The 25,186-nt window shown below is 47.5% G+C and overlaps 1 protein-coding gene across 4 annotated transcripts in view; it reads left to right on the plus strand.

Moving 5' to 3' along the window:
* Nucleotides 1-20,464, plus strand: part of ZSWIM4 (zinc finger SWIM-type containing 4) — a 37,765-nt gene extending 17,301 nt beyond the window's left edge. For all 4 annotated transcript variants that reach the window (XM_061613808.1, XM_061613806.1, XM_061613807.1 and 1 more), the window contains exons 3-14: nt 6,287-6,643; nt 7,542-7,690; nt 8,182-8,332; nt 9,446-9,625; nt 10,573-10,887; nt 11,404-11,541; nt 12,091-12,345; nt 13,585-13,720; nt 14,804-14,961; nt 15,117-15,280; nt 16,944-17,025; nt 17,119-20,464. In XM_061613808.1, the coding sequence (XP_061469792.1) occupies nt 6,287-6,643; nt 7,542-7,690; nt 8,182-8,332; nt 9,446-9,625; nt 10,573-10,887; nt 11,404-11,541; nt 12,091-12,345; nt 13,585-13,720; nt 14,804-14,961; nt 15,117-15,280; nt 16,944-17,025; nt 17,119-18,005 (2,972 nt within the window). In that variant the 3' untranslated portion in view covers nt 18,006-20,464. The remainder of the gene's footprint in view (nt 1-6,286; nt 6,644-7,541; nt 7,691-8,181; nt 8,333-9,445; nt 9,626-10,572; nt 10,888-11,403; nt 11,542-12,090; nt 12,346-13,584; nt 13,721-14,803; nt 14,962-15,116; nt 15,281-16,943; nt 17,026-17,118) is intronic.
* Nucleotides 20,465-25,186: the final 4,722 nt, after the last annotated feature.

A 25,186-nucleotide genomic window follows, 5' to 3' on the forward strand; every position in this document is an offset into this window, starting at 1 on the left:
GTTGGGTGGCACTAAGCACTGCTGTTAGCCTTCCACGCATCTTTCCCTGATCTGTTGGTCAGGGAACCTTTTTTAGCTCCTGAATCTCAGGAGGCCTAGTAACCCTAGAAGTGTAGCCCATAGATCTGCTGCAATGGTTTATGTTTATGTCTGTTAGGATAAGTCTTAACTAGGACTGGGATGCTTTCATAGAGTTCTAGGACTGAAAAGACCAGGGTTCGAATCTCCATACAGCCGTGAAGCTCACTGGGCGACCTTGGGCCAGTCACTGCCTCTCAGCCTCATGAAAGTCCTATTCATAGGGTCACCATAAGTCGGAATCAACTTGAAGGCAGTACATTTACATTTTATAGCCCCAAGCCAGGGTCATCCTTGAATCAGCCCATCACAGTTAAATCCATGCATCCTCCAAGCTATGTTTGCTCAGTTCAATTGTCGCATTCAACTACAGTGTAAAACTACGGTTTAATGTGAGCGAGCTGTTTCCGTGGCACTCCTCCCGTGCCGTGCTGCAGACAAAACAAGTCTGAGGCAGGCTTGGGCTCTCATCTGAATTCGCCCTCATGGTCTGCTTCCCCAAACAAACCACGAATGGTAACCAAGCCATGTTCTTGGCTTTCCGCTCATGGATTCCACACTGCTCATTTACAGTAAATCATAGTTTAAAATAAACTATGGTAATGTGACATGCAAACCAGGGCAGTGTGTCTCACTGAGTTGCCTATAAAACGTCGCCTAGAGTGTCCGTACGTCGCCTAGAGTGTCCGTTAATTCGGACAGATAGGCGACTCACAAATAAAATGTTAATAATAATAATAATAATAATAATATTTATTATAGATAGCTCTAGACAACTCTCAGAAATGAAGTTAAATACATGATACTGGAGAAGGGTCCACCCCCCTCCTTCAATACCATCTACAAGTTTCCTGTTTAAATTTATTAAGTTCATTTTAGTTAATTATTTTTATAGTCATTGTCATCTTGACAGAAGATTGAACGGTATTTATTGACTTCCTTCTCTAAGTTTGCAAGTTGGCTCTTCTTTGTCCTTTTTTCAACTGGAATTTTTTCTCCTTGACAAGAGTGGCCATGCTTGCATTCCAGAAGAGGTTCTTGCCAGCTGCTTGGGCAAATACATTAATGCTTCCTGATGCCTACTGAAAGTGCCCCACCTAATACAGCCAAGAATTGCATTTGCCTACTCTGCAACTGCATCGCATAGGTGGCTCATAGCCGTTTGTGACTGAGCAAGATCTGCCCAGTTCTTTCCTCATCTGTTATTTTCAGCTGATGAGTCCTTTGCTAATAATACATAAATCTGTTGTAGTTTCAAAGAATGACTCTAACGCTTTCCACTGTAGGGTTTCATTCCATTTCTGTTGCTCTGCTCAGTGAAGTAATCCAATTTGTTTTCCTGGTCCTGGTTCTATAGAAGCAATGGCTTCTAACTTCCTGTCGTTCATAGATTTCATCAGTGCGCTCCTACCTGATTAAAATATGCCCCAAGATGCTTTTACAGCAGGAAGTGAAGAACACAGATTTGAATTGAAGCTGCTGCTTAGCCATCTTACTGTAGATGTTTATGCCAATGACAAGGATAACCCTCCGATTGTACCAAATAGCTAGACTTTTACAGCTGTAACCAAGTTTGTTGAATACAAGTTTCCCAATGCATATAATTCTTCAGGAGCAAGCAGTCGCCCAATCCTATGTGTGCTTATTCATGGGGAAATCCCACTTTCAATGGGACCTATTTCCTAGCGTTTAGGATTGTAGTCTTCGTGTAAAAATGTTATTCGAAAATGGTACTTAAACGTACTACTACGCTTATAAAATGTTCAGCTGTCATAATGTTTTAGATGCAGTGTTCAAAGCTCCTCTTGTTTTGCAGGCCCATCTAGTCCAGTTTAATTTCCTGTGTAGCTAGCTATTTTAATAAATTCTTTCATTTTCCTAAAGTCATCTGCCACTGAACTTGAGCTAATAGCTCACCGTGACATGCTTCTTGAATATAGATAGGAGTATCATTAGGCATTCTCCACTCTGCTCACCAGGTAACCCCTCACCCACCCAGCATGAACAGTTTCATTCAAACATTTGCTAGTGATTTAACTATTGATGACCTGTCCAAGACTGTGACATAGTGGTGTTGGGCTTGGATGGGGGAAACCCAGATTCCATTCCCCCCTACACTGACGCACAGCTCACTGGCTTCATTACCCGCTTTCAGCTCCTTCTGGGAGGAAGGGTGGGATATACATTTAATAATCATTAATAATTTGTGCTTTAGGGTTGTTCTGAGAGTAAAATGGCATAGCTCCATACACCATCCTTGAGTTCCCTGGGAGAAGGGCATGATTCAAATGTGATTAATGGATTTCCACAGCATTTTCTAGAGAGCTCTGTCACTAGCTATGGTGTAACAACTGCATTAAGAAGCAAGGCATGCCCTTTAGCATTGAGAGCAGGCACTGAGTTGCTGGGCTTATCCAGGAGGCATCTTCCCACGGTCTTAGCTAGGCAGCGGAGTGCTCTAACTAGCGCACAGATGTGTTTTCCCCCCTGACCCCACCTATGTAAAGTGAACAGTCCTTGCTAGTCCTTACCCTACTCCTTGCCAGCAGTATGGTGGTGACCAAGGTGGACTGCAGCAACCTGTGTACCTAACAGCACAAGACCTCCTGTGCTGGATCGGGCTAATTTGCAACTAGTCTGGCATTCTCTCTGCAACAGTGGCCAGAGAGATTGCCCCTGAGAAGCCCAAAATGTGTTCATTTGTTGGTTCTAGTATCTGGCTGTCAGAGGTATGTCTCTGTGCATGGAGGCTTCATGTAAATCTCGTAGCTCAGAGACCCATCCAACATGAATTCATCTTATCATTTGGGAGCTCTCTAAGCTACAGGGCTGTGGACTTGGTACGCCAAACCTTCGACTCCGATTCCTCTATTTTTCTACTGTCTGACTCCAACTCTGACTCCACCCAAAATTGCTTCCAACTCCACAGCCCTAGAAAGGGCTGTAAATGTCTTTTTAAATTGGAAGCTCTCATAGGAGCGTTTTTATCGCTGCCTGAATATGCGCTGATCTTGGCATCACAGCATTTGTCTTCATCTGGGTCCTGTGTCATACACTGACACACAAAATGTTTTCCATCTTGAGTTATGGTGAAATGCTCAAGTACAGCTGACTTCATGGGAAGCTTCTTTGACATTTTGAATTTATATTTTAAAAAAATTGTCAACCAAAATTTATTTTGAAGTCTGAGTCAGTACATTTCTTCTGACTCTGGCTCCACCCAAAATTGCTTCCGATTCCGACTGCACGACTCTGACTCCACAGCCCCGCTAAGCTAGTGGCTATCGCCACATCTTTTAGTAGCAAGTTGCATACGTTGAATGTCTTGTGTGAAGAAATAGATTTTTTCTTTTGTGTCTGTCCTGCCTTTTTTGTGCTTGTTGTATTACCTAACAATTTCATTGGATAACCCCATTTTTTTCTTATGAGACCACAAAAGTTTCTTTGTCCAGTGTCTATGTTATGTTACAAGTCTCCATCATAGAGCCCCCCCAAATCTGTTTTCCTCAACTAAAAAGTCCCAAATGTTCTACCCTTTCTTGGTAGAGAAAGTGCTACAATCTTTTAATCATTTTGGTGACCTTTCTCTTGATCTCCTTTTGTGCAGTTGCACTATAGATGTGCATTTGGTGTTGTGATACTTGGCTTTCTCCCCTGAAACAAAGGCTGTCTGGATGTGTCCTCAGTGAGGGCCATACCAAAGGCCACCTAGAAATGCCCCCCACCATGTTTTTTAACTCTGTGCATTATATTATGCCAGGGCTGAGCCAGGATGGAAGTCCAAGTGACTTTGCAGGGATCTAGGCCTGCTTTGTCTACTTCCACAGTTAGGGACAGGGTTGTGCCTGGCTGCTTTTGACTACTTTTCCCTCTGGAAGTTCCTCTTTCTATTTTTAGCAACTGCCGCATATGTTGCCGGCAGCTTCCCTTGCCCAAGAGGTGAGGGCAGGTTGCTGGGTGTGGGGCCAGCCTTTGGCAATTAGGGTGAGTCATCCTACTGGTCCGTATTGCTTATCTGGCAGTACCAGCAGGGTATCCTTTCTTTTCTGCACTTGGGCTATGACGCAGCAGGGTCTGCGGGTGTGGCCCTGGGCCCGGCTAGGTTTGTCTGGGTGCCTGCTTTCGTCGTGTGTGTATGTATGTGACTCACCTGCTTGGTCAATGCAGCTGAATTGCCCCTCCCATGACACACTCTTCCTCCACCTCGGTCTTGCTCAGGTGTCTGGTACCCTTTTCAGGGCCAGGAAGCTTAATCTGGAGGTGCAGCTGAGATCAGAACTTGGCAGTCAAGTCTGGACCAAAATCTCCTGCTTGGGAGTGTGTGGGATTTCATCTGCTTTTTCAGCAGCTCTGTATAAGTTCTGCTTTGAATTCTGCATCAAGATAATCCCCCCCACAGGGTTGGCTGTAAATTTTTGAATGAGGACTGTGTTGTGGGTTGGGCTATCTTCATATCCGCCCGGTGCCTTTTCCTCCCAGATTAGGGTCTGTAACCAAGGGGTGCTAACACGCCTTGTTCAAGGTTGGACTCCTGGCCTGTCACTCTCCTAGTGTCTGTTCACTGCACAGTTGGTTTCAGGGTGAGGATTTGTGTTCATGGCTAAACATCAGTGCCCCGAAAGAGATCCTTGATCTCTCAGCGGCGTTTGATACCATCGACCATGGTATCCTTCTGGGGAGGCTTGCGGAGTTGGGAGTTGGGGGCACTGCTTGGCAATGGCTCTGCTCCTACTTAGCGGATCGTCGCCAGAAGGTAGTGCTTGGGGAACATTGCTCGACACCCTGGACTCTCCATTGTGGAGTCCCTCGGGGGTCGGTTTTGTCCCCCATGCTCTTTAACATCTACATGCAGCCTCTGGGTGCGGTCATCAGGAGTTTTGGAGTGCGTTGCCATCAGTACGCTGATGACACGCAACTCTACTTCTCCTTTTCACCTTCTTCAGGTGAGGCTGTTGATGTGCTGAACCGTTGCCTGACCGCGATAATGGACTGGATGAGAGCTAATAAACTGAAACTTAATCCAGACAAGACTGAGACACTGTTGGTGAGCCCTTTACCTGCCCAGATGGTGGATGTTCATCCTGTTCTAGATGGGGTTACACTCCCCTTGAAGGAACAGGTTTGTAGTTTGGGGGTCCTTTTTGACCCTTCCTTGTCGCTTGAGGCTCAAGTGGCCTCAGTGGCACGGAATGCGTTTTACCATCTTCGCTTAGTAGCCCAACTACGCCCCTATCTGGACAGTGACGATCTCGCCTCAGTTGTTCACGCTCTGGTAACCTCTAGACTGGACTACTGTAATGCGCTCTACGTAGGGCTGCCCTTGAAGACCTTTCGGAAACTTCAGCTAGTGCAAAATGCGGCAGCCAGGTTGTTGACTGCGCATATAACACCTGTCCTGGCCCGCCTGCACTGGCTGCCTATTTGTTTCCGAGCCAGATTCAAGGTGCTGGTTTTGACCTATAAAGCCTTACACGGTGTGGGACCACAATACCTTGTGGAACGCCTCTCCCGCTATGAACCTACCCGTTCACTTCGTTCAATATCCAAGGCCCTCCTCCGGGTACCAACTCATCAGGATGCCCGGAGGATTGTTATTAGATCTAGGGCCTTTTCTGTAGTGGCCCCCGAACTGTGGAACAGCCTACCTGTGGAGACACGCCTGGCGCCTTCGGTACTTTCTTTTAGGCGCCAGGTTAAGACCTGGCTATACTCCCAGGCATTTTAATGTTCAATGTGTTTCATTTAATGTTTTTTGTTTAATTTGTTGCTGATTTTATTGTAATTTTATTGTAATATTGTATTTTAATCTTGTTTTGTTCACCGCCCAGAGAGCTACTCGCTATGGGCGGTTTAAAAATGAAATAAAATAAATAAATAAATAAATAAAATAATCCCTGTTAAGGGGCGCAAGGCTGCTTTTCTGGCACTCCCTCTTTTGGCCCAGAGGTCTGGTGTTACTTTAGTGGCTGTCTTGACACACTCATGTTCCAGAACCAGGTCAGAATCTTATCCATGCTCGCATAGCTTAACAAATGCTTGCTGTCCGCAAGGCCATCTCATGCCTACTGTCATACTGGGTGGGGTAGAGGGAGAATGAAGTAACCTTCCTCTGTTTTCCTTTTTCTGTGGTCCTTTAGACCGCTTGGTCTTGGACAGCCAATCTGCAGGCTCACCACCTCCTTTGTTGCTTCTTCTCCTTAACGCACAGGTTTCCACCTGAGCGGGATTGTGACGGAGCCCCCAGGCCCCAGCGAGCCTGAGCACAGTTACCATGTTTCCATCAGCTTTGACCGCTGCAAGATCACGTCGGTGAGCTGCGCTTGTGACAACCGGGACATCTTCTACTGTGCGCATGTGGTGGCGTTGTCTCTGCATCGCATCCGGCATGCCCGCCAAGTGGAGCTGCGCCTGCCCATCTCTGAGACATTGTCCCAAATGAACCGGGACCAGCTACAGAAATTTGTGCAGTACCTGATCAGTGCCCACCACACGGAGGTGCTGCCGACTGCTCAGAGGCTTGCTGACGAGATTCTGCTGCTTGGCTCCGAGATTAACCGGGTGCATGGTATGAAGCTCGGCTTGGGTCCCCAGGAGAGACTATGGCAGTGGGTGGGGAGGGGATGGCTGTAGATGTGGCTCCAGGGTAGGCCTGGGCTCTGGTTGCCAGCATCCGATGCTTGCCACTTCCTTGATCAGAAGGAGTGGAAATGAGGAGGGCTGGGGTTCTTCACGTTGAGAAGGAACCCAGAATCCAGTCTAACTTCTCTCATTGACTGTTGGGTTAAGGCCCAAAAAGTGATTAACCAAGAACACCACTGTTGTTTAAAACTACAAATGGACAAAGCCTTTTGTATACAAAATAAAGGGTATTTTAAAGAGAGAGAATCAGTATTGCAGAATAGCAATACTGCACTCCTACAAATGGTGCAAAGCTTCTATATTAAGATACTGTATTAGTAAAGCCAGGCCAGCCTGTGTGATCATCAGATAAGCTTCATTGTTCTCTCCCTAGTAAAGATATACAAATAGCTCCTCTGATGGACCAGTCATCTTAGCTGTTATCATTCCAGCTCTGTTTGCAAGCTCAGCTCACAGGCCAGTCCATTGTAGCTCTTACAGTTCCAAGCTAAATTCAGCTGCACAGGCCTGTTGACCAGTTTCTATTTCAGCCTTCTGCATAAGCTTTTTAAAACGTATATTTGCAGATCTTGCTTCTGAAGGGGATCACAGTCTAGGTTTACAAACATCCTCTCTTAGAAATAAAGTTTAAAAGAATGATAGCTCTACTCTTCTCTCAACACCCCCCCCCCGGCCACTTCCCCCCTCCAAGGTATCCGGCTCAGCCAGTCTTTGCTCCTTTGCACTTTACCAGACAGAAAGTTAAACTGGTTCACTTCTGTTAAGCATGCAATACACACTAATGGGTGTGTGTAGCAATGGATGCTTTGGTCATTTCCCCCCAGGTGCCCCTGACCCCACAGCTGGTGCTGGGATTGAGGATGCAAACTGCTGGCACCTGGATGAGGAGCAGATCCAAGAGCAAGTGAAACAGCTGCTCTCAAATGGAGGCTACTATGGGGCAAGCAAGCAGCTGCAGTCCATGTTCAACAAGGTAAAAGGCTGGTGCAGGTCTACCCAGTGCTGCTTCCACCACTTACTCTTTTTAATTGTGGATATTATTTGAACCATGTAACTTAAGTCACTGCTACTTAAGGTTAAGAGTTAAAATATTTCCTCATCCCCTCCCTAAGGAGATCAGAGTTCTGGGGAAGGTTCCTCCCCCCCCTCTAGATGTTTGGTTTCTACTAAGGCAGCACTGTTAACTGGTATTAGGTTGCTGATATTTGGGGATGTGGAATGATGCAGGCAGCGGGGAGCAGAAGACAGGCTGAACACTGCCTGCTTTGACATGTAGGATTTGTGGGTGCTGAGGTGTGAACATAGTTGGAAGGAGAAATTGAGCTCAGTCGGTGGGTGGAGTTTGTGACAAGTCAGGGACTCCACAGTGGTTCACAGCTTTCATCTTGAGGAGAGAAGAGCAGGCATTGCTCCCTGAATCCCTAGACTCTTTCATCTCTGGGAGTGATGTCTCTCATCCCCCAGGTGCGAGAAATGCTGAGAATGCGGGACTCCAATGGGGCACGAATGCTCATCCTGATGACAGAACAGTTCCTGCAGGATCCACGCCTGGCCCTGTGGCGGCAGCAAGGAGCGGGCATGACTGACAAGTGCCGGCAACTCTGGGATGAACTAGGTGAATGTTCCTCTGACGTATGGGATGGGTCCCCAAGAGAATCTATGGCCAGGGCTGGGTGTTTCACATCAGCAGAATTCTGGAAACTAGTGCAGGATTCAGCTTTCTTTGTTTCCTTTTTTAAAAAAAGAAGTGTCTGCTCCTTATGGCTGCAAAGAAAAGCTTGAAAATGGACACCTTACAGTGATAAAATTCCATGTGCTGGAGGTGGGCTGGCTTGGCATAAATTTATTTTTTCAGATAGTTTTTTAGCCCTGCCTTGTGGCAAAATGATGTGAGTGATTAGCAATGCTTAAATGCATTCAAGAAGCATGATTTTTTAAAAAAGAAATACTCCACTAATTCCACAATTGGCTTAACTCTGGCTGTGGAAATGACACCCCCCCCCCAAACTCCCCCTGCTTTCAGCCAACCTTTGGGGAAGTAAGTTTTACAGTTGTGGGGAAGCCAGTGAGAATGGCTCTGTAACTGCAGTGGATGTTTTGAAGTGTGCACACAGAAAAGTGGTCTTGAATGACCTAAAATGATGTTTTGGACAGAGCAAAAAAATCGGACAAAACATAAATGTATAGCCTGCAAAGATGGTGGGAGAGCCCATCTGTCTCAAGATGCCTTTCCAGCTCTTTAAACAATATGGCAAGACTTAAAAGGAACCATGCTGCTTGTTGCTGTGTCATTAAAACCCCAAGCCAAGATAAGAAGGCAGTTTCTTAGGTGCCCATAGGCCTGTAAGCCGTTTCTCCTTGGGAGCAGAATTCTGCCTTGTCTAACGGGTTGGCCTACAGCATATCTCCATATTCTGTTCTTAAACTCTCTAGCCTCCTTGCATTTAGCCAACAGGTTGCAGCAGGGCTTATCATCAGAGCAGGAATAATGTGATGTGCTGCTGTTCAGACCCTGCCTTTCTTTCTTTCTGGAGCTCACGGCAGCCTATGTGGGGCCTCCTGGGGGTCTCCCATCCAGATGCCAGATGCGCCCCGTGCCTCTCAGGCGATGGGCCTGACCTCACAGTTCCAGCTGAGGTCTCCTTGTTGGAGCCCTTCTGTGCGTTGCTGGCGTTGTGCCTGCATGGCCTTGAACCTGGCTATTCCTCATCCTCTCCTTGTGCCCCAGGTGCATTGTGGGTGTGTGTGGTCCTGAGCCCTCACTGCAAGCTGGAAGAGCGGGCTCTATGGCTGCAGCTTCTGAAGAAGTGGAACAAGCTGGACATCTGTCCCTTGGAGGAGGGGAATTACTCCTGTGACAGCACTGGAGCCAACAACACTTTGCCATCAAATCCAAACCGCAGTGCAGGTAGGGAAACTTACACCAGAAAAGGTTGTCGATCCTGGTTCTGGGCTTGATTCCTTTTCTCTTGCAATCTCTTAGCCATCATGGCTAGTAGCTAATAAGGCCATGTTCTATCTCCCAGTGTTGTGGAGGCCGTATGCCTGAATACCAGTTGCTGGGGAGCGCAGTTGAGGAGAGTGATCCTGCTTGTGGGCATCCCAAAGACATCTGGTTGGCCACTGTGAGAACATAATGCTGGGTGGGCATTATGCGGATGGGCTTATAGGCTGATCCAGCAGGGCTCTTTTTATGTTCTGTTCATCTCCAGGCAAGCCTGGTTAATACAGATAGCAGAACATAAGGAAAGCTTTGGGGTTGTGTCTAACTCTCATGCATACCACTTGCATTATGGAGATAATATTACTGGCCTATACCGTATAGGATAATGGAAGGATTACTGAGATAATATACATGGTGCTATATAAATGCTAAGATCTCACTAGAAAATTGGCAAAAGGTTTTGCAATAACAAGCTGGTTTGCAAGGAACTGGCATGTAGCTTTTGCAGAAAAATTGATCTAAAATAGATTGATGGGAATCATTAAGCAAGGCAACTTTGCTAAGATTTGGCGTCATTTTTTATCCTATATCTCGGTACACATCCACAGGATTCAAGACCCCAGTGTCCCACTGCTCCTTTTACTCCAGTGTAACCACATTTGGTATAGCTTCAAATGGTATAGCTGATATTCCTATGATGATAAAAGTAAACAAACATTAGAAATGGATTCTCAGTTCTGTCTTCATGTGAAAAGTACTTTGTGATTGATGCTATATTTTTTTGAAAAAGTTCTCGCTAGATTGAACCTGGTGTCCCTGGAGGAGGAGGAGGAGGACCCTGGTTCTTTTCTCAGCCAACCCTTTCTATCATTTTTACCAGCTCTGCTCTGCCCTGTTTCCTCTTTTGACAGCTGGTGTTCGGCAGACAGTCTTTGGCCGTGCTATCAAGGCTGCAGAGCTTCGCTGGGGTGATTGTCACCTGCAGAAGATCCTGAGCAGTGACTGCTATGGTGTCTCCTTGAAGAGTGGAAGTGACAAGCTGGGCTTTGACCCCCAGGGCCATCCGCTTTGGCTGGGTGATGCCTTTCCCATGGCCTGTGCTCGGGTGGATGCCTTGCGCTCCCACGGCTACCCCCGTGAGGCCCTGCGCCTGGCCGTGGCTGTGGTCAACGCCATGCGCTTGCAGCGACGGCATCAGCTGGAGAGCTACAAGCAACAGAAGAAAGGCAAGGAGTGCCCAGCAAAGCAGGGTGGGAGGGCGGGAGCCTGATTGGAGAGGTGCCAAAGCTTGGCTGCTAAAGGCTGGTCTTAGCGGGGCTGGGAAAGAGTCAGTGGAGCCCAGAGAAGGGCAGGGGCTCTCCATGACTGTGGGCAGATATCCTGCTGCTTTCAGCGTGCCTCTGAGGTCAGGTTCCCAAGAAAGACTGGGGCTTTCTCCGGGTCCAAAAATGCCCTCACTGGCAGCAAACTGGCCTGGGCAATAGTGGATCCCTGTTTTGCTGTTTTTAAATGAAGTGTTAGGACAGTGGGGCCCACAGTCTAGTGGGTCTGAGCAATGGATCCTGGAGTTCACTGCCTTGGCTCTCTATCCAGTCTTCTCTAGCAATTGTAGGGGCAGCTGCCTTCCTTTTCCATGAGCGATCAAGAAACAGAATTGTTTCCAGGGACCAATGTTCAAGCTAAAGCTGCCTCTGCTCAGGGCTTGGTTTCTGAAGCGTCTCTTCTTCTTTTTTCCCCCCCAGAGCTCTTGCACAAAGGCACAACCAGCATCACCAACCTGGAGGGATGGGTGGGGCACCCTCTGGACCCCATTGGTTGCCTCTGCCGCACCTTTCTGGAGGCCTGCCGAATGGATGACGATGGGCTGGCTCTTTACCCAGGTACTGCGGAGATGGAGTGAATGGGTATGGAGGAAGCTACCAGTCCCTTCTCCATAGCTGAGCTTCACTAACCTAGTCTATATATCCAGCCAAGATTAGAGAGCCAGTGTAGTGTAGTGGCTAGCATTTTGGACCACGACCCGCGAGATCAGGGTTCAATCCCCACCCAGCCATGAAGCTCACTGGTTGACCATCTCTTAGCCTCACATACCTCACAGGGTTGTTGTGAGGATAAAATGGAGAGGGGAGAACCATGTATACCACCACTCTGAGCTGTTTGGAGAAAAGGTGAGATCTAAATGCAATACATAAACTGACGATAACAGTGGTTTTGATAACTGCAGGCTGCTTTCCCTTGTGGGAAATTGACTTGGCCCATGCTAGGGTGAAGAAGAAAGGAGTCTAATTTCTGTGGCCATGTGAGGAAAGAGCTTTGCAGTAGCCTCCTTCTTGCCTAGCTGGCTTATGATGTGGCCATGCAGGCTATTGCAGTAGAGGCAAGTGGTTTTGTTTCCTGCTCAGCTGTTCCATCCCTGTCGCCTCTCCCAGATTCTGTGTCGGAGCCCAAGAAGGCCCTCTACCAGCACATTCCAGTGCCCTCGAGTCCTGGCGAGTCGTACTTCATGCTGGCTCTGGAGGTGGCACTCCTGGGACTAGGTCAGCAGCGGTCTATGCCGGAGGGGCTCTATGCCCAGGACAAGGTAGTGCGCAGCGAGGAGCAGCTGATTGGGCTCCTGGATGAGATGGAGCTGGATGAGCGGCTAGTACCCGTGCTCCGCAAGCAAGCAGCCCTCCTCCTGGATGGTAAGTGAATGATTGGCTGGGCTTCACATGTCCCAGAGAGTAGACGCCCAATGCCTTGCCTCTAAAGAGTGTGGAGGAGGCAGTGTGGGCTACCTAGGATGGTGGGCAGGGATGGGATTGGCTGTTTGGCAAAGGAGAAGTAAAAGACTCCTTGATTTTTGGGGTCTGTGGAAGATAGAAGGGAGGGCCGGCACCAGGCATGACTGGGCCCTTGGGCACCAGCCTGCCCCAGGCCTGTGGCACTCACCCGCACGTCCCACCTGCCTTTCCTAGTCTGCGCATACTGCACACATGCCTGCCATCAACCAAGATGGCGGCAGAGGCTTCCCTAAGGGGCTGATGCCCCCCCCACCATCTTGGTTGATGGCAGGCATGCGCGCTACGCTGTACATGCACATGTCTGCCATCAACCAAGATGGCAGCAGGGGCATTAGCCCCTTAGGGAAGCCTCTGCCGCCATTTTGGTTGATGGCAGATATACATGGGCAGTGCACACAGCATTCAAGACAACAGGAAAGGTAGGTGGGGCGTGCAAACAGGTGTCGCAGGCTCGCAGTCTGTATGGGGGGGCTGGGAGCTCACTGTCTGTCAGCCTAACCTACCCCACAGGGTTGTTGAGAGGATAAAATGGAGAGGGGAGAACCACGTACATCACTCCGAGTGCCTTGGAGGAAAGATTTGGATTTAAATGTAATGTAAAAGCCATGCCTTGAAATAGGTCTGAATGGCAGGCTACACCAGTAAAGCCAGCATTGTTCCTCTCTACCTCCCGTTGTGATTTCAGCACAGTCCCAATCAGGCTGCTTCTGATTTAGTACTAAAAGTGCTGCGCTAGGACTGCATGAAGTTCGTCCTCAAGACCTGAACTGATTTATAGCATGCAGGCAACTGGATACAATGCAAAAGGAGCAAGGCCAGGACCAGAGTTTGAGGAGCTAGGAGAGGGAGGGATAGCATGGGGGACGCTCTGGCCCTGGGGGATCTGGGCCCTGTGTGAACAGCCCTCATGATGCTATGGCTGTGAGGGTGGATATGGTTGCATGATGGCCCCATCCGATCTTGGGATTTGGAGAAGAGCCAGTGATACCAGCTGGCAAAAGCCAGTGCCAGCTGGCTTGCTATCTGCTTGGGAATGGTTATTCGCCTTAGCTGTTCCATGGGAGAGCGAGGCAGTCTCGGGCAAAGTGCTTTGAGCTAGGTTAGGATGCGGTTAATTGCCCACTTGCCTGTTTCTCCCAGGAGGACCCTTCAGCGGATTTGGGGAGGTCGTGTTCCGGGAGAGTGTTCCCATGCACACGTTTGCCCGCTATCTCTTTACTGCCCTGCTGCCCTATGACCCTGAGTTGGCCTACCGCTTGGCGCTGCGAGCCATGAGGTATGTAAGCCCCTTCAGTCTACATTTCCATAGTTACTTTATAACAAAAGTTCTCTGTAACAAACAATCATCATTTTTTTACAAGTTTAAAACTCTGTATAGAACAATAAAAAGCTATAACAGATTAATTTTACAGAAACTGAAACATGAATTAAAACCCACTTTAAAGCTGAGAGGGTTTAGAAGGCCAGGCTGAACAGAAACATCTTTACCTGGTGGTGGAAATACCATCACGATAGCCCCAGGCGATCCTTTCTGGGAAGGTGATTCGATAGTCCTGAGGTTCGCTGGCCTTTCCCAGGAGCTTTAGCATGACTGACCCTGCCTTGTGGAACTCTTTGCCGATAGAAGTTCGGGAGGAATCACCCCTGCTTGTTTGACATCTTTTCTAAAAGCGGTACTATTTAGACAGGCCTTTCAAAACTGAGATTTTTTGCCAGTCAGATGTTGCTGATATGTTTGGTTTTTATTGTAATACTGTGTTTTTAGTCTGTATAGCGCCTTGTTGTTTTAAATGAAATTGTGGTTTATAAATACTTTAAATAATTAAGATTATTTATTTTTTTATTAGATTTATTAGTTGCTTGATACCCAAAGGTCCCCAAGCGACTTACACAATGTTGAAACAAACAGAGATAAAACACTCTATAAAAATATAAGAATTGTTGGGGTGCCAGTGTGGCGAAGGTCTTCTTCCTGGTGCCTCCCTGTCATTTGGGCCTGTGAAGGTTTTGAATGAAAGTTTTTGACTAGGTGCACACTGGAGAAGGGGGTGTTTTCCCCCTCCCTCTTGCTGTTCCTCCTCTTCTTGTTACTCTTTGCAGCCAAGATCCAGCGCCGCTGGCCTTGTTATGTATGTCCCACTTCACTGTGCTCCTCCACCACCCCTAATCCTCCAGGCCATCAGTGTTGAAAGTAGCGCTACCTAAAGGGAAGGACAGACCTTCTGCCTCCTCCCTCCCCACAATTCTCTGTTCTCTAACAGTCTTCTTGAAGTCTGTGTTCCCCTTCTGGCGAGTGAGACTTTTCTGTCTTTCTGATGGGGGCAGCAACCTAACTCAATTCCCATCTCTGTCTCTGCAGGCTCCCCGTGCTGGAGACGGTGTTGCCAGCCAGTGATATCCTGCACCAGAATCCCCTGGACTCCATGATGGCCAACCGCTTCCCCCGCTGGTTCACCCTTGGCCACCTAGAGACGCGACAGTGTGAGCTGGCATCAGCTATGCTTACTGCTGCTAAAGGTAGCCCCAGCGGTGAAGGTCGAAGATCTGGGATCCACAACTGCTTCTCCCGCTCTGAAGAGTGTAGTTACTCAGAGCTGTGAGATGGCGGCATGGGGTCTGCTCTTGGCTTTAAGAAAAGTGTAATCCTATGTCCTTTTCTTGGCTCATTCTAGGCGACCCCAACTGGCTGCGCATGGTCCTAGGCTCCATCCAGCAAAATATTCATTCTCCAGCCTTGCTATTCAAGCTGGCCCAAGATGCCTGCAAGACTGCCACACCAGCCAACACTCCTCCAGACACCACCTTGTTGAACATCTCCCTGGAGCTTGGCCTGCAGGTGAGGACATGTGTGAGCAGATTATACCCCCGGCCACTGTGGAAGGGAGTCGGCATTGCCCAGCGGGCTCATTGCTTCACGTTTTCTTTGGTTGACAGGGGATCCTGAATGAGAGAGTTTTTAGTTCACACCCTTTTGGCAGGATCGTTTCCACTTAAAAGCTCTAATGTAGTCATTTTTAAATAATAGATTCCTGTGCTGTGAATTATCTACCCCATCAACTAGTGACACCGAGCTTTATTTTATATATAAAAAAAAGAACTTTGAAAACATTAAATCTTTTCTCTTTGCACCATTGTTTTCATTTTCCACCCCCAATGCCTGCTGAAAACAAGTTCCTACCTGGATAGACTAGGTTTCTGTTTTCCTGAAAACTGTATATTTATGATTTTATGTGAAATAGCTGCATATTATGCTGCCCTGGGCTCCTCCTGGGAGGAAGGGTGGGATATAAATCAAATAATAAATAAATAAATGTTGAATTTTTAGAAAGTGATTTTTTTGTCCGTGGAAGACCCATGCCACATTACCTATTTCCTATGTTCTTTTAACGTTTTGATCTGATGGGCCACAGCTTTGGCTCCATGTAGATCTTCAGACAGACTGAACAGATGCAGGCATGTTGAGATGGGACAGAAGATTTGGACATGGCTGGAGCTGGCTGGAGGTTTCTGCTGATGAACTTGCTGCCCTTGAGGAATTGAAGATAGGGCAGGGGACGAGGGGATTCTTGTTGGCGTGCTTTAATCGTCTTGGTCTACAGAGCTGGGATGCCCATCCCCGGTGCTTTGAGCTGTGCTATAACTGCTTCTTTCAGACTGTAACTTTAATGGGAGAAGCTGTGCAGGGCAGAGGTGGAAATGCCAAACAGCATCCCCTTCCGATGCACTCACACAACTGACACAGGGCACAACCCACCAAGAAGTCCTCACACGCATAAAATGGGCTGATGGTGCAGGACAGTTTTGCAGTGGATTGTGCCACACGGGTTAAACCTGTCTGTCTCTTATTGGCATCCAACAATTGTCTCGAGTGGCAATGTGAAAGGGATGAAACGAATCGCTGGAATTGTTGTGGCTTTGCTATAGCAAGTCTTCCCTTGAGGTATTCCCTCCAGTCCTCTGGCACCGTTTCTCGCTCTCTGAGAGGTTTGGGTCAACTCCTTTGGAGCAGAGAGTTGAGTAAAAGGGACTCCTGAGTTGTCTTCCTGCTGTCCTTATTGCCCCGGGGAGCAATTGTATCACTTCTTAAGTGTGCAAGGTGCATTTCTGTTGTTCCCCTTCTTGCTGCTCCTTTGAAGGTCCCCTGTTTTAAAGTGTTTTTAGCGTTTCTGTTTGCCAATCTGGGCTCCTGCTGCGAGGAAGGGCGGGATATAAATCAAATAACAAATAAATGAATGAATTCCACCGTTGTGGAACTTGGGAGGAAATGAATGATTTCACCTGAGGGGCATGCAAGGGTAGAAGCAGATGCCTCCTTGTTCCCTGCCTCTTGTGCCTGCCATTGGATTGCAGTGCCCAATGGCGGACTGAAGCTTCACGTTGCAGCAGAAGCAGCCACAACCCGAGGAAGGAGGCAGGGTGTACTCTGTGGTTCTTAAGATGCATTGTGGTTCCTTCAGTACTGTTTTGAAAATGCCCATTGTCTCTTGCTCTTCACATAGGTGATGCGAATGACCCTCAACACCATGACCTGGCGTCGCAGGGAGATGGTCCGCTGGCTGGTCAGCTGCGCCACTGAGATTGGTGAGTGCTGGGGATGTGCTGCTGTTGTGGGCGGTTGCTGTTGCCACCTGCTCCGTGACTTTCCTGCTGAAATCCTGCTCTTTTCGCTCTCAGGTGTCCAGGCCCTGATGAACATTATGCAGAACTGGTACACTCTCTTCACTCCCATCGAGGCCACGACCATCGTGGCTGTGACAGGCACTACACACGCTACCCTGCTGAGGCTGAGCCTGAGCACGGGGCAACGGGATGAGCTGTGCAGCTGTGCCCGGACGCTGGCGCTGCAGTGCGCCATGAAGGACCCGCAGAATTGTGCATTGCCAGCTCTGACGCTCTGCGAGAAAAACCATGCAGCCTTCGAGGCAGCCTACCAGATCGTGCTGGATTCAGCGGCCTCTGCCGGCATGGGTCACTCCCACCTCTTCACTGTGGCCCGGTACATGGAGCACCGTGGACTGCCCATGCGTGCCTACAAGCTGGCCACCCTGGCCTTCTCGCACCTCAGTATCGCCTTCAACCAGGACACCCACCCTGCCCTCAATGATGTCCTCTGGGCCTGCTCCCTCAGCCAGTCGCTGGGGAAGAACGAGTTGGCTGCCATTGTCCCACTTGTCATCAAGAGTGTGCAGTGTGCCCCCATGCTCTCTGACATCTTACACCGCTGGAGCCTTCCACCCCCAGGCCTTGCCTCCCTGGGTGCGGGACGCCGTGGGGCAGGCAGCGCCGGCGCTGGAGGGAAGCTGTTTGCGATGGACAAGGCCCCTCTCTGCCAGCTCTTGGAGGCTGCCATGGCCGCCTACATCAGCACCACCCACTCGCGCCTCACCCACATCAGTCCCCGGCACTATGGCGAGTTTATTGAGTTTCTGGGGAAAGCCCGTGAGACCTTCCTGATGGCACACGAAGGGCACATGCGCTTTAGCCAGTTCCTTGACAACCTCAAACAGACCTACAAGGGCAAGAAGAAACTTATGTTGCTTGTGCGGGAGCGCTTTGGTTAGGGGCCACTCTGGGGAGGGCCTGCTTTGGCTGGGGGGGGGCACGTTCAGAGGGACACCCCTCTTTCCCCTTGATCAAGAGAACTTTGGCTTGAAGGGCGTGGCAGAGAAATCTCTTTCCCTTGGGGCACAAGTGCTTTGGGTGTGTGATGAGGCAGAGTCTGGATTTCTGCCTGGAGTCAGCAACCCTTTGCCTGGAGGTGGGAGCGCAGCAAGGTCTCGCCTCCCTTCAGAGGAGGTGCTCTACGGCTGTGGCAGATGGCTCTGCGCTTCCCATGGGGATCAGGCTGGAGCCCCTTGCGGTGGGGAGGGGGGGTGTTCTGCAGCACCTGGGATGGGCACAGCCTCTGTGTAAAGGCTGAAGCTCCAGCCCTTCCATCGCCCCCTCCCCCTGTGGGGCAGGAAGGAATTGCGCTTTGGCTCTAGGAGTTGCCGACTTCTTTTGTTATGATTATTCTTCCAGTATTAACTCACAGGACAACAACAACAGGAATTCCCCACTTTGGTTGAAGGATGCAAGGCCTGGCAGGGTCTTGCAAGTGGTGGGGGATCCAGTCCCAAGGAATTTCACAGCTGCTGTTCCCGTTTCATATTTCAAACCTAGTGATGGTGGGGGTTGACTGAGGCCTCATTTATACAAGTTTGGGGGGGTGCATGGATATACCTCCTCTTCTCTGCTGAGACCCCCTCAAGCTGTCTGTCCCCCTTTTTCCATGGTCCCAAATTCCTTGTGTTTGAAGTCTGGAGATTCAGAAGATGGGCTGTCCGGAGAGGACTGGAATATATTGCCAACTGAATTCTGATGCCTCCTTGCACTTGAAAGCATTTCCTTTGTGTTGAAAACATCTGGTACAGAGCCCCTAGTGCCAGCAGATGGATGCCCTCACTGCTGGGGCGGCCTGGGACATGCTGGCATAAACGTTCTTAAGCAAGACTAGCCTGATGGAACAACTTCCCACTGGGTGATTGGCAGCAGAGTTACCCTCAGTCTGCTGGTAGCAGATAGGGTACGTTCTGGGGTTTATTTGGCTTAATTTTCTGAAAGGGGTAGGCGGACCAGATGTACTGAGCCCAGGAACCTGTTGTGCCTCTTTCATGGAGCGGTACCTTTGGAAGAGACCTGAAGGGCATCTTGCCCAGTACTCATTGTGGGGTCTCCCACATACATTACATTCCCACCACACTTTAACCCACCTGATGCCAACTGCAGCCTATCAATCCAAGCAAACTGGTTCCTCCACTCAGTCTCCTAGTTCTTCAAATTCCAGTTGTGCAGTTGGGATCTATCCTGCTCCCCAGATTCTCCCAAGCATGTCTCTTCCCACCCCAAACACTGCCTCCCACATTTGTCAGTATTTCAGCTTTCCTTGGCTATGCTAATCAGTTGCAGAGTGGCTCCAGACCCTGCTTGTGTGTGTGAGGGGAACCAAGGGCACTTGGGGGGGGGCAGTGTCCATCCTATAGTTGTCCCTCTAACTAATTTTGTTTCCAGTTAATGCCCCTCAGACTCCTACAACTGAAGGATTCCCATTCTCTGTCTCCTCCGGTATAGAGTTCTGGAGCTGCTGGTGGATAGACAGTTCATACCTCAAACCTCCTCCCCTCTTTCGGCCCAGGACAATGCTATAATGTGCCAGGCATGCTGGAGATGTTTTGCTCCTCCAGGTGGTTGTGTCATAGCGATCTGAGAAATGTGCCCCCACAGCAACGCCTTGTGATGCTGTGGGAGATCTTTGGGCACACTTATTGGATCACAACCTGCTTTGTTGGCACTCGTAAACTCCTGTTCTCCTAAGCTACTGCTTGGATTGCTTATGTAGTTGGCCTGGCCCTGTGTAGGGGACGGGTGCTTCTTATGGAGGAACTGGCGGGGGGGGGAGTTCCAAGTGGCCACTAGTGGGGTGCTGAATGATATTTTCACAAACATCCCACTCCAAAATCCCACTTCTTTTCTGCTGGATATAATCTACTCAGGAACAAACCACAACAAGCTCATGCTACTAATTAGATTATTGTGAAGACAAGATAATGTTTTAAAAAGTTAATATATATGAAGAGGCAAGGGGTCCGAAAGGGGCTCCTTTTTGTGCGCGTGGGGCCAGGGGGTGCTGTGTCCTGTGCTCGGTTCCCTCTCGGCCCTTAGTGTTGGTGGAGATGTTGGTGTGTTGCACAGTTCCACTTTGGAGCCAGCTAGGCAGTTAGTTTTAAAGTTTCTGAGTTTATTTCTTTGTTTCCCTGTATTAAAAAATACCTGTAATTTTGTAATTTTTTTCTATTTATTGAATCATTTATTGTATTATTTTGTAAAAGGTTTAACATAAACCGCAACATTTGTTTTTTGGCTTCTCTTTTGGACATGATGTGTGTTTTGTTTTTCACATGGTTTTCTCAAATGAATTGGCTCATCTAAGTTAGCCTAAATATGTCACTCTGGCCCAGTAAAGGGACAACTATCATTTAAATGTGCTGCTGATACTGCTGAAATGGTGGGTGAGGACTCACTGTGGGAAACAAGCTATACTTTGTCTGTTCAATCTCAGTAAACAACATTTGTCCTGGGCTTAGTGCCCATAGTTTGTTTAGAGGAAACACACCACACGCTGGCTTCAAAGGCAATGGCAAGATAGACCATAGTTTGCTGCCCAGCAGTAGCAGGGGAAGAAGCAAAGTACCTGTGATTTCAGCACTATGTACACCTTTTAAACAACAGTTTTAACTATGGTTTAAAAGTGATGTGCGAACTAGACCTTATTTGCACCTCCTTGGTTCATTAGACCTATTTGTGCTTCCCAAATGTGCCAAGTCAGTTCTCTGCTTGTAAAATACAACAATATGCTTAATATATATATTGGGATAAAATACATTTAGAAATGTGTGCTTAGAAAAAAATGCATTTAGCGATATGTGTTTAAATGCAAGTTTTTGTGCAGATTTTCTAAAAATTGTAGATACATACTGAACTGAGAGAAACTAGGCTTTTGAGTAAACAATATGCACAAGTGACTTGCGGAGAGAAAGACAAGCCTAAACTAGCTTCTGAAGGGATGGGCAAACCAGTCTATGTTCCATGTCACTGAAATGCTGGGTAAGTCAAGATGGTCTTCTTGAGGACTGACTGATCTTGCACGATAGTATTATTTGAACCAGGGCTCCATCTCAGGTTGGGTTGGGCTTGGTGACTTGCGTCACACTGGGACCCTAAATAACTCCTCTGCACCCTGAAGCAGTCACAAGACAATTCCATGTTCTGACAATGCAGGTAGAAGTGTAAGAAACACATTGGATTTTCTGTGACAGGTTGCGGAATACAAACAGCACGGGACTTACCTAAGAGGCAAATCTCAATTGATCATAGGTAAATTTAAACACTGTAGCTATCAGTCTCTAGTCTCTGAAATGGTTGCCTAGCCTGAAAGACCTTGGCCTATTTCTGAACAGGTTTTAGGGGTGAGGTCTCTGGCAAACTTTCACGGCAGTCATAGCACTGAGAACTCTATGGTTATAATGATAGCCTTGAGTGAAACCCAGCAATGCTTGTTGGGGCATTTACTTCCAGGTTACAAAGTCCTGAGTCACAGATATGTAGCAACTAATGACTATCCAGCACCTTAATTACTAGGTGGATGATAGTAGTGCCCCTGGGCCCCAGATGTAGTGCTGGGTGCCACTTGTAGGCAGACGAAGCCGTTTGGAGCTAGAAGAGCACCGGCTGTTTTGTGGTTTTATTTATTAAATTTATATCCCACCCTTATAAGAGGAGCCCAGGGCGACCAACAAAAACACTAAAATTACTTTAAAACGTCTTAAAAAGAAAAGATTTTAAAACGTATTAAAACAAAAATCTTAAAAACATCAATAAAAAAACAACTTTAAAAGCCTCTTAAAAAGCAGGTCCGTCACAGACACAGACTGGGATAAGGTCTCTACTTAAAAGGCTCGTTGAAAGAGAAAGGTCTTCAGTAGGCACCAAAAAGATAACAGAGATGGCACTTGTCTAATATTTAAGGGGAGGGAGTTTCAAAGGGTAGGTGCCAGAACACTAAAGGTCCACTTCTTATGTTGTGTGGAATGGACTTCCTGATAAAGATGGTATCTGCAGGAGGCCTGCACCTGCACAGCGCAGTGATCGACTTGAATATATGGGATATGTTTCAGGTATCCTGGTCCAAGGGGTGTAGGGCTTTGTACACCAAAACAAGAACCTTGAAGTTCTCTTTGAAAGCTGATCTCCAAAATTTGAAATGTTTCTGATGCTTTTTAACCACCTCTTGGCCAAATGATTGATTAAATGAACAGGTGATACTAGTGCAAAAGACTGAATGCTGAATGATCTTGCATGTCAGCTGTCGGATGCTGGCAGGTATACTCCAAGTGTCCCCAGCTGCATACCGACAAAGGCATTAGTTAATCAAATAGTGATGGTATGGACTGACAACGTAAAATATCAATTTATGCTTGTTGGGGCACATTTGCATAGAAAATAGTGGTAAAATATTTGGCAGCAATTTGCAAAGGCGATGGGGGGCAAACTGATGTTGGCTCTAATTCATATAACTCAAATTCCACATGGAAGTGTAGTTAGGGATTTCACAGGTTCACACTGTTACAGGGACTTGAGCAATTCCATTCCCTGGGTGTTCACAGAATCATAGAATAGTAGAGCTGGAAGGGGCCTACAAGGCCATTAAGTCCAACCCCCTGGTCAATGAAGGAACCCAAATCAAAGCATTCCCGACAGATGGCTGTCCAGCTGCCTCTTGAATGCCTCCAGTGTCGGAGAGCCCACTACACCTCTAGGTAATTGGTTCCATTGTCGTATGGCTCAAATACTTAGGAAGTTTTTCCTGACGTCCATTCGAAATCTGGCTTCCTGCAACTTCAGCCCATTATTCTGTGTCCTGCACTCTGGGACGACTGAGAAGAGATCCCGGCCCTCCTCTATGTGACATCCTTTCATGTACTTGAAGAGTGCTATCATATCTCCCCTCAGTCTTCTCTTCTCCAGGCTAAACATGCTGAGTTCTTTCAGCCAGTGTGGTGTAGTGGTTAAGGTGTTGGATTACGACCTGGGAGACCAGGGTTCAAATCCCCACACACCCATTAAGCTCACTGGGTGACCTTGGGCCAGTCACTGCCTCTCAGCCTCAGAGGGAGGCAATGGTAAACCCCCTCTGAATACCGCTTACCATGAAAACCCTATTCGTAGGGTTGGCATAAGTCTGGATCGACTTGAAGGCAATCCATCATCATCATCATCGGGCTTTGTTTCCAGTCCACTGATCATCCTTGTTGCCCTCCTCTGAACCTGTTCCAGTTTGTCTGCATCCTTCTTGAAGTGCGGAGACCAGAACTGGATGCAGTATTCAAGATGAGGCCTAACCAGGGCTGAATAGAGGGGAACCAATACTTCACGCGATTTGGAAACTATACTTCTGTTAATGTAGCCTAATAAAGCATTTGCCTTTTTTGCAGCCACATCACACTGTTGGGTCATATTCGGCTTGTGATCAACAACAATTCCAAGATCCTTCTCACATGTCGTACTGCTGAGCCAAGTATCCCCCATCTTATAACTGTGCATTTGGTTTCTTTTTCCTAAGTGTAGAACTTTGCATTTATCCCTGTTGAATTTCATACTGTTGTTTTCAGCCCAATGCTCCAGCCTATCAAGGTCCCTTTGAATTTTGTTTCTGTCTTCCACGGTATTAGCTATGCCCCCCAACTTTGTATCATCTGCAGATTTGATAATCATGCTCTGTACCTCCTCATCCAAGTCATTAATAAAAATGTTGAAGAGCACTGGGCCCAGGACCAAGCCCTGTGGTACCCCACTTGTTACCTCCACCCAGTTTGAGAAGGAACCATTGATAAGCACCCTTTGAGTACGATTCTGGAGCCAACTGTGGATCCACCTGATAGTTGTTCCATCCTGCTTGCTAATCAGAATATCATGGGGCACTTTGTCAAAAGCTTTGCTGAAGTTGAGATATATTATGTTCACAGCATTCCCACAGTCTACAAGGGAAGTTACCCAGTCAAAAAATGAGATCAGATTAGTGTTACTAATAGAAGTTAGAATTAAAAATGTTGTGGCACCTTAAACTGGGAGACGCTGGTTTTATTTCAAGAATGTGTATACAGCTTAACACGATATTCTTGAAGCAATACACAATAAGGTTACAAAAAGATTATTTAATAGACAATCAGTTAAAATCTACCATTAAATCAGAAATGTAAAATGCCTACTGAAATGAAAAGGCCTTCACCGAACTCTGGAAGCTTGGAGAGGGAGTATCACAGAGTTTGGCCTAAAATTGTTGCTGGACTCCAAATCCCATCATTCCTGTCCATTGGTCATGCTGCCTTGCATCAGTGGGAGTTGGAGTCTAACAGAACCTGGAGGCCTGCAAGTTCCCCACTTCTGCCTGATAGAGTAGCAGAGTTTCTGGTGGCAAGCCCACTTTGTCAGATGCATGAAGTAGAGTACCAGAATTTTTTTCTCTTGGGTTTATCACTTGGGTGCCACAGTGGCAATCTCAAAGTGTTTTAACAGAATGAGTAAAAAATGAAATACAATCAAACCAATGAAAATAACAATAAAAGTGTATCTGATGAAGTGGGCTCTATTAGTTTTTAAGGGACCATAAGACTCTCTAAAAGGACTAACATGACCAGCCCTGCATAACAGAAGTTAGAAATCCTTGCATTTATCAAACAAAAGAACAACAAAGCCTGTAATACTGAGGCTGGAGAGGGTTTTTTGGAGAAATTGAAGAAGCTTTGAATGAGGAATTGCTAAACACAGGGTCACCCAGCCAGCTTACACCTCTGGTAAGGCCGCTTGGCATGTTTTTGTAGTACTTTAAAAACATGTTTGATTAGAGAATGACTGTCTTAGCTTTGCTAGTATCCAAAGCAGGCATATTATTTCATCTGGTTGTAGCTACTTTTGTGTTTCTGATGCGGCTCATCTGTGCTTTCGTTGTTGTATAGAGGATGGATGCTCTGTCTTCCTTTATCTCCTTTTTTGCTTTTCAGAAGGAATGTCTGTCTGATCCTGTGAAGCGCCAGTCCTCTTATGGCGACTGATCCCCTACAAATTATTACCACGCTGCATCTCTCGTCCCTCCCCCTTGCCACAATCATATACAGCCTGTTGATACTATCATATGCCATTTTTCTGA

The sequence above is a fragment of the Rhineura floridana genome, chromosome 3 (assembly GCF_030035675.1).
Source record: "Rhineura floridana isolate rRhiFlo1 chromosome 3, rRhiFlo1.hap2, whole genome shotgun sequence".
Lineage (NCBI taxonomy): Eukaryota > Metazoa > Chordata > Lepidosauria > Squamata > Rhineuridae > Rhineura > Rhineura floridana.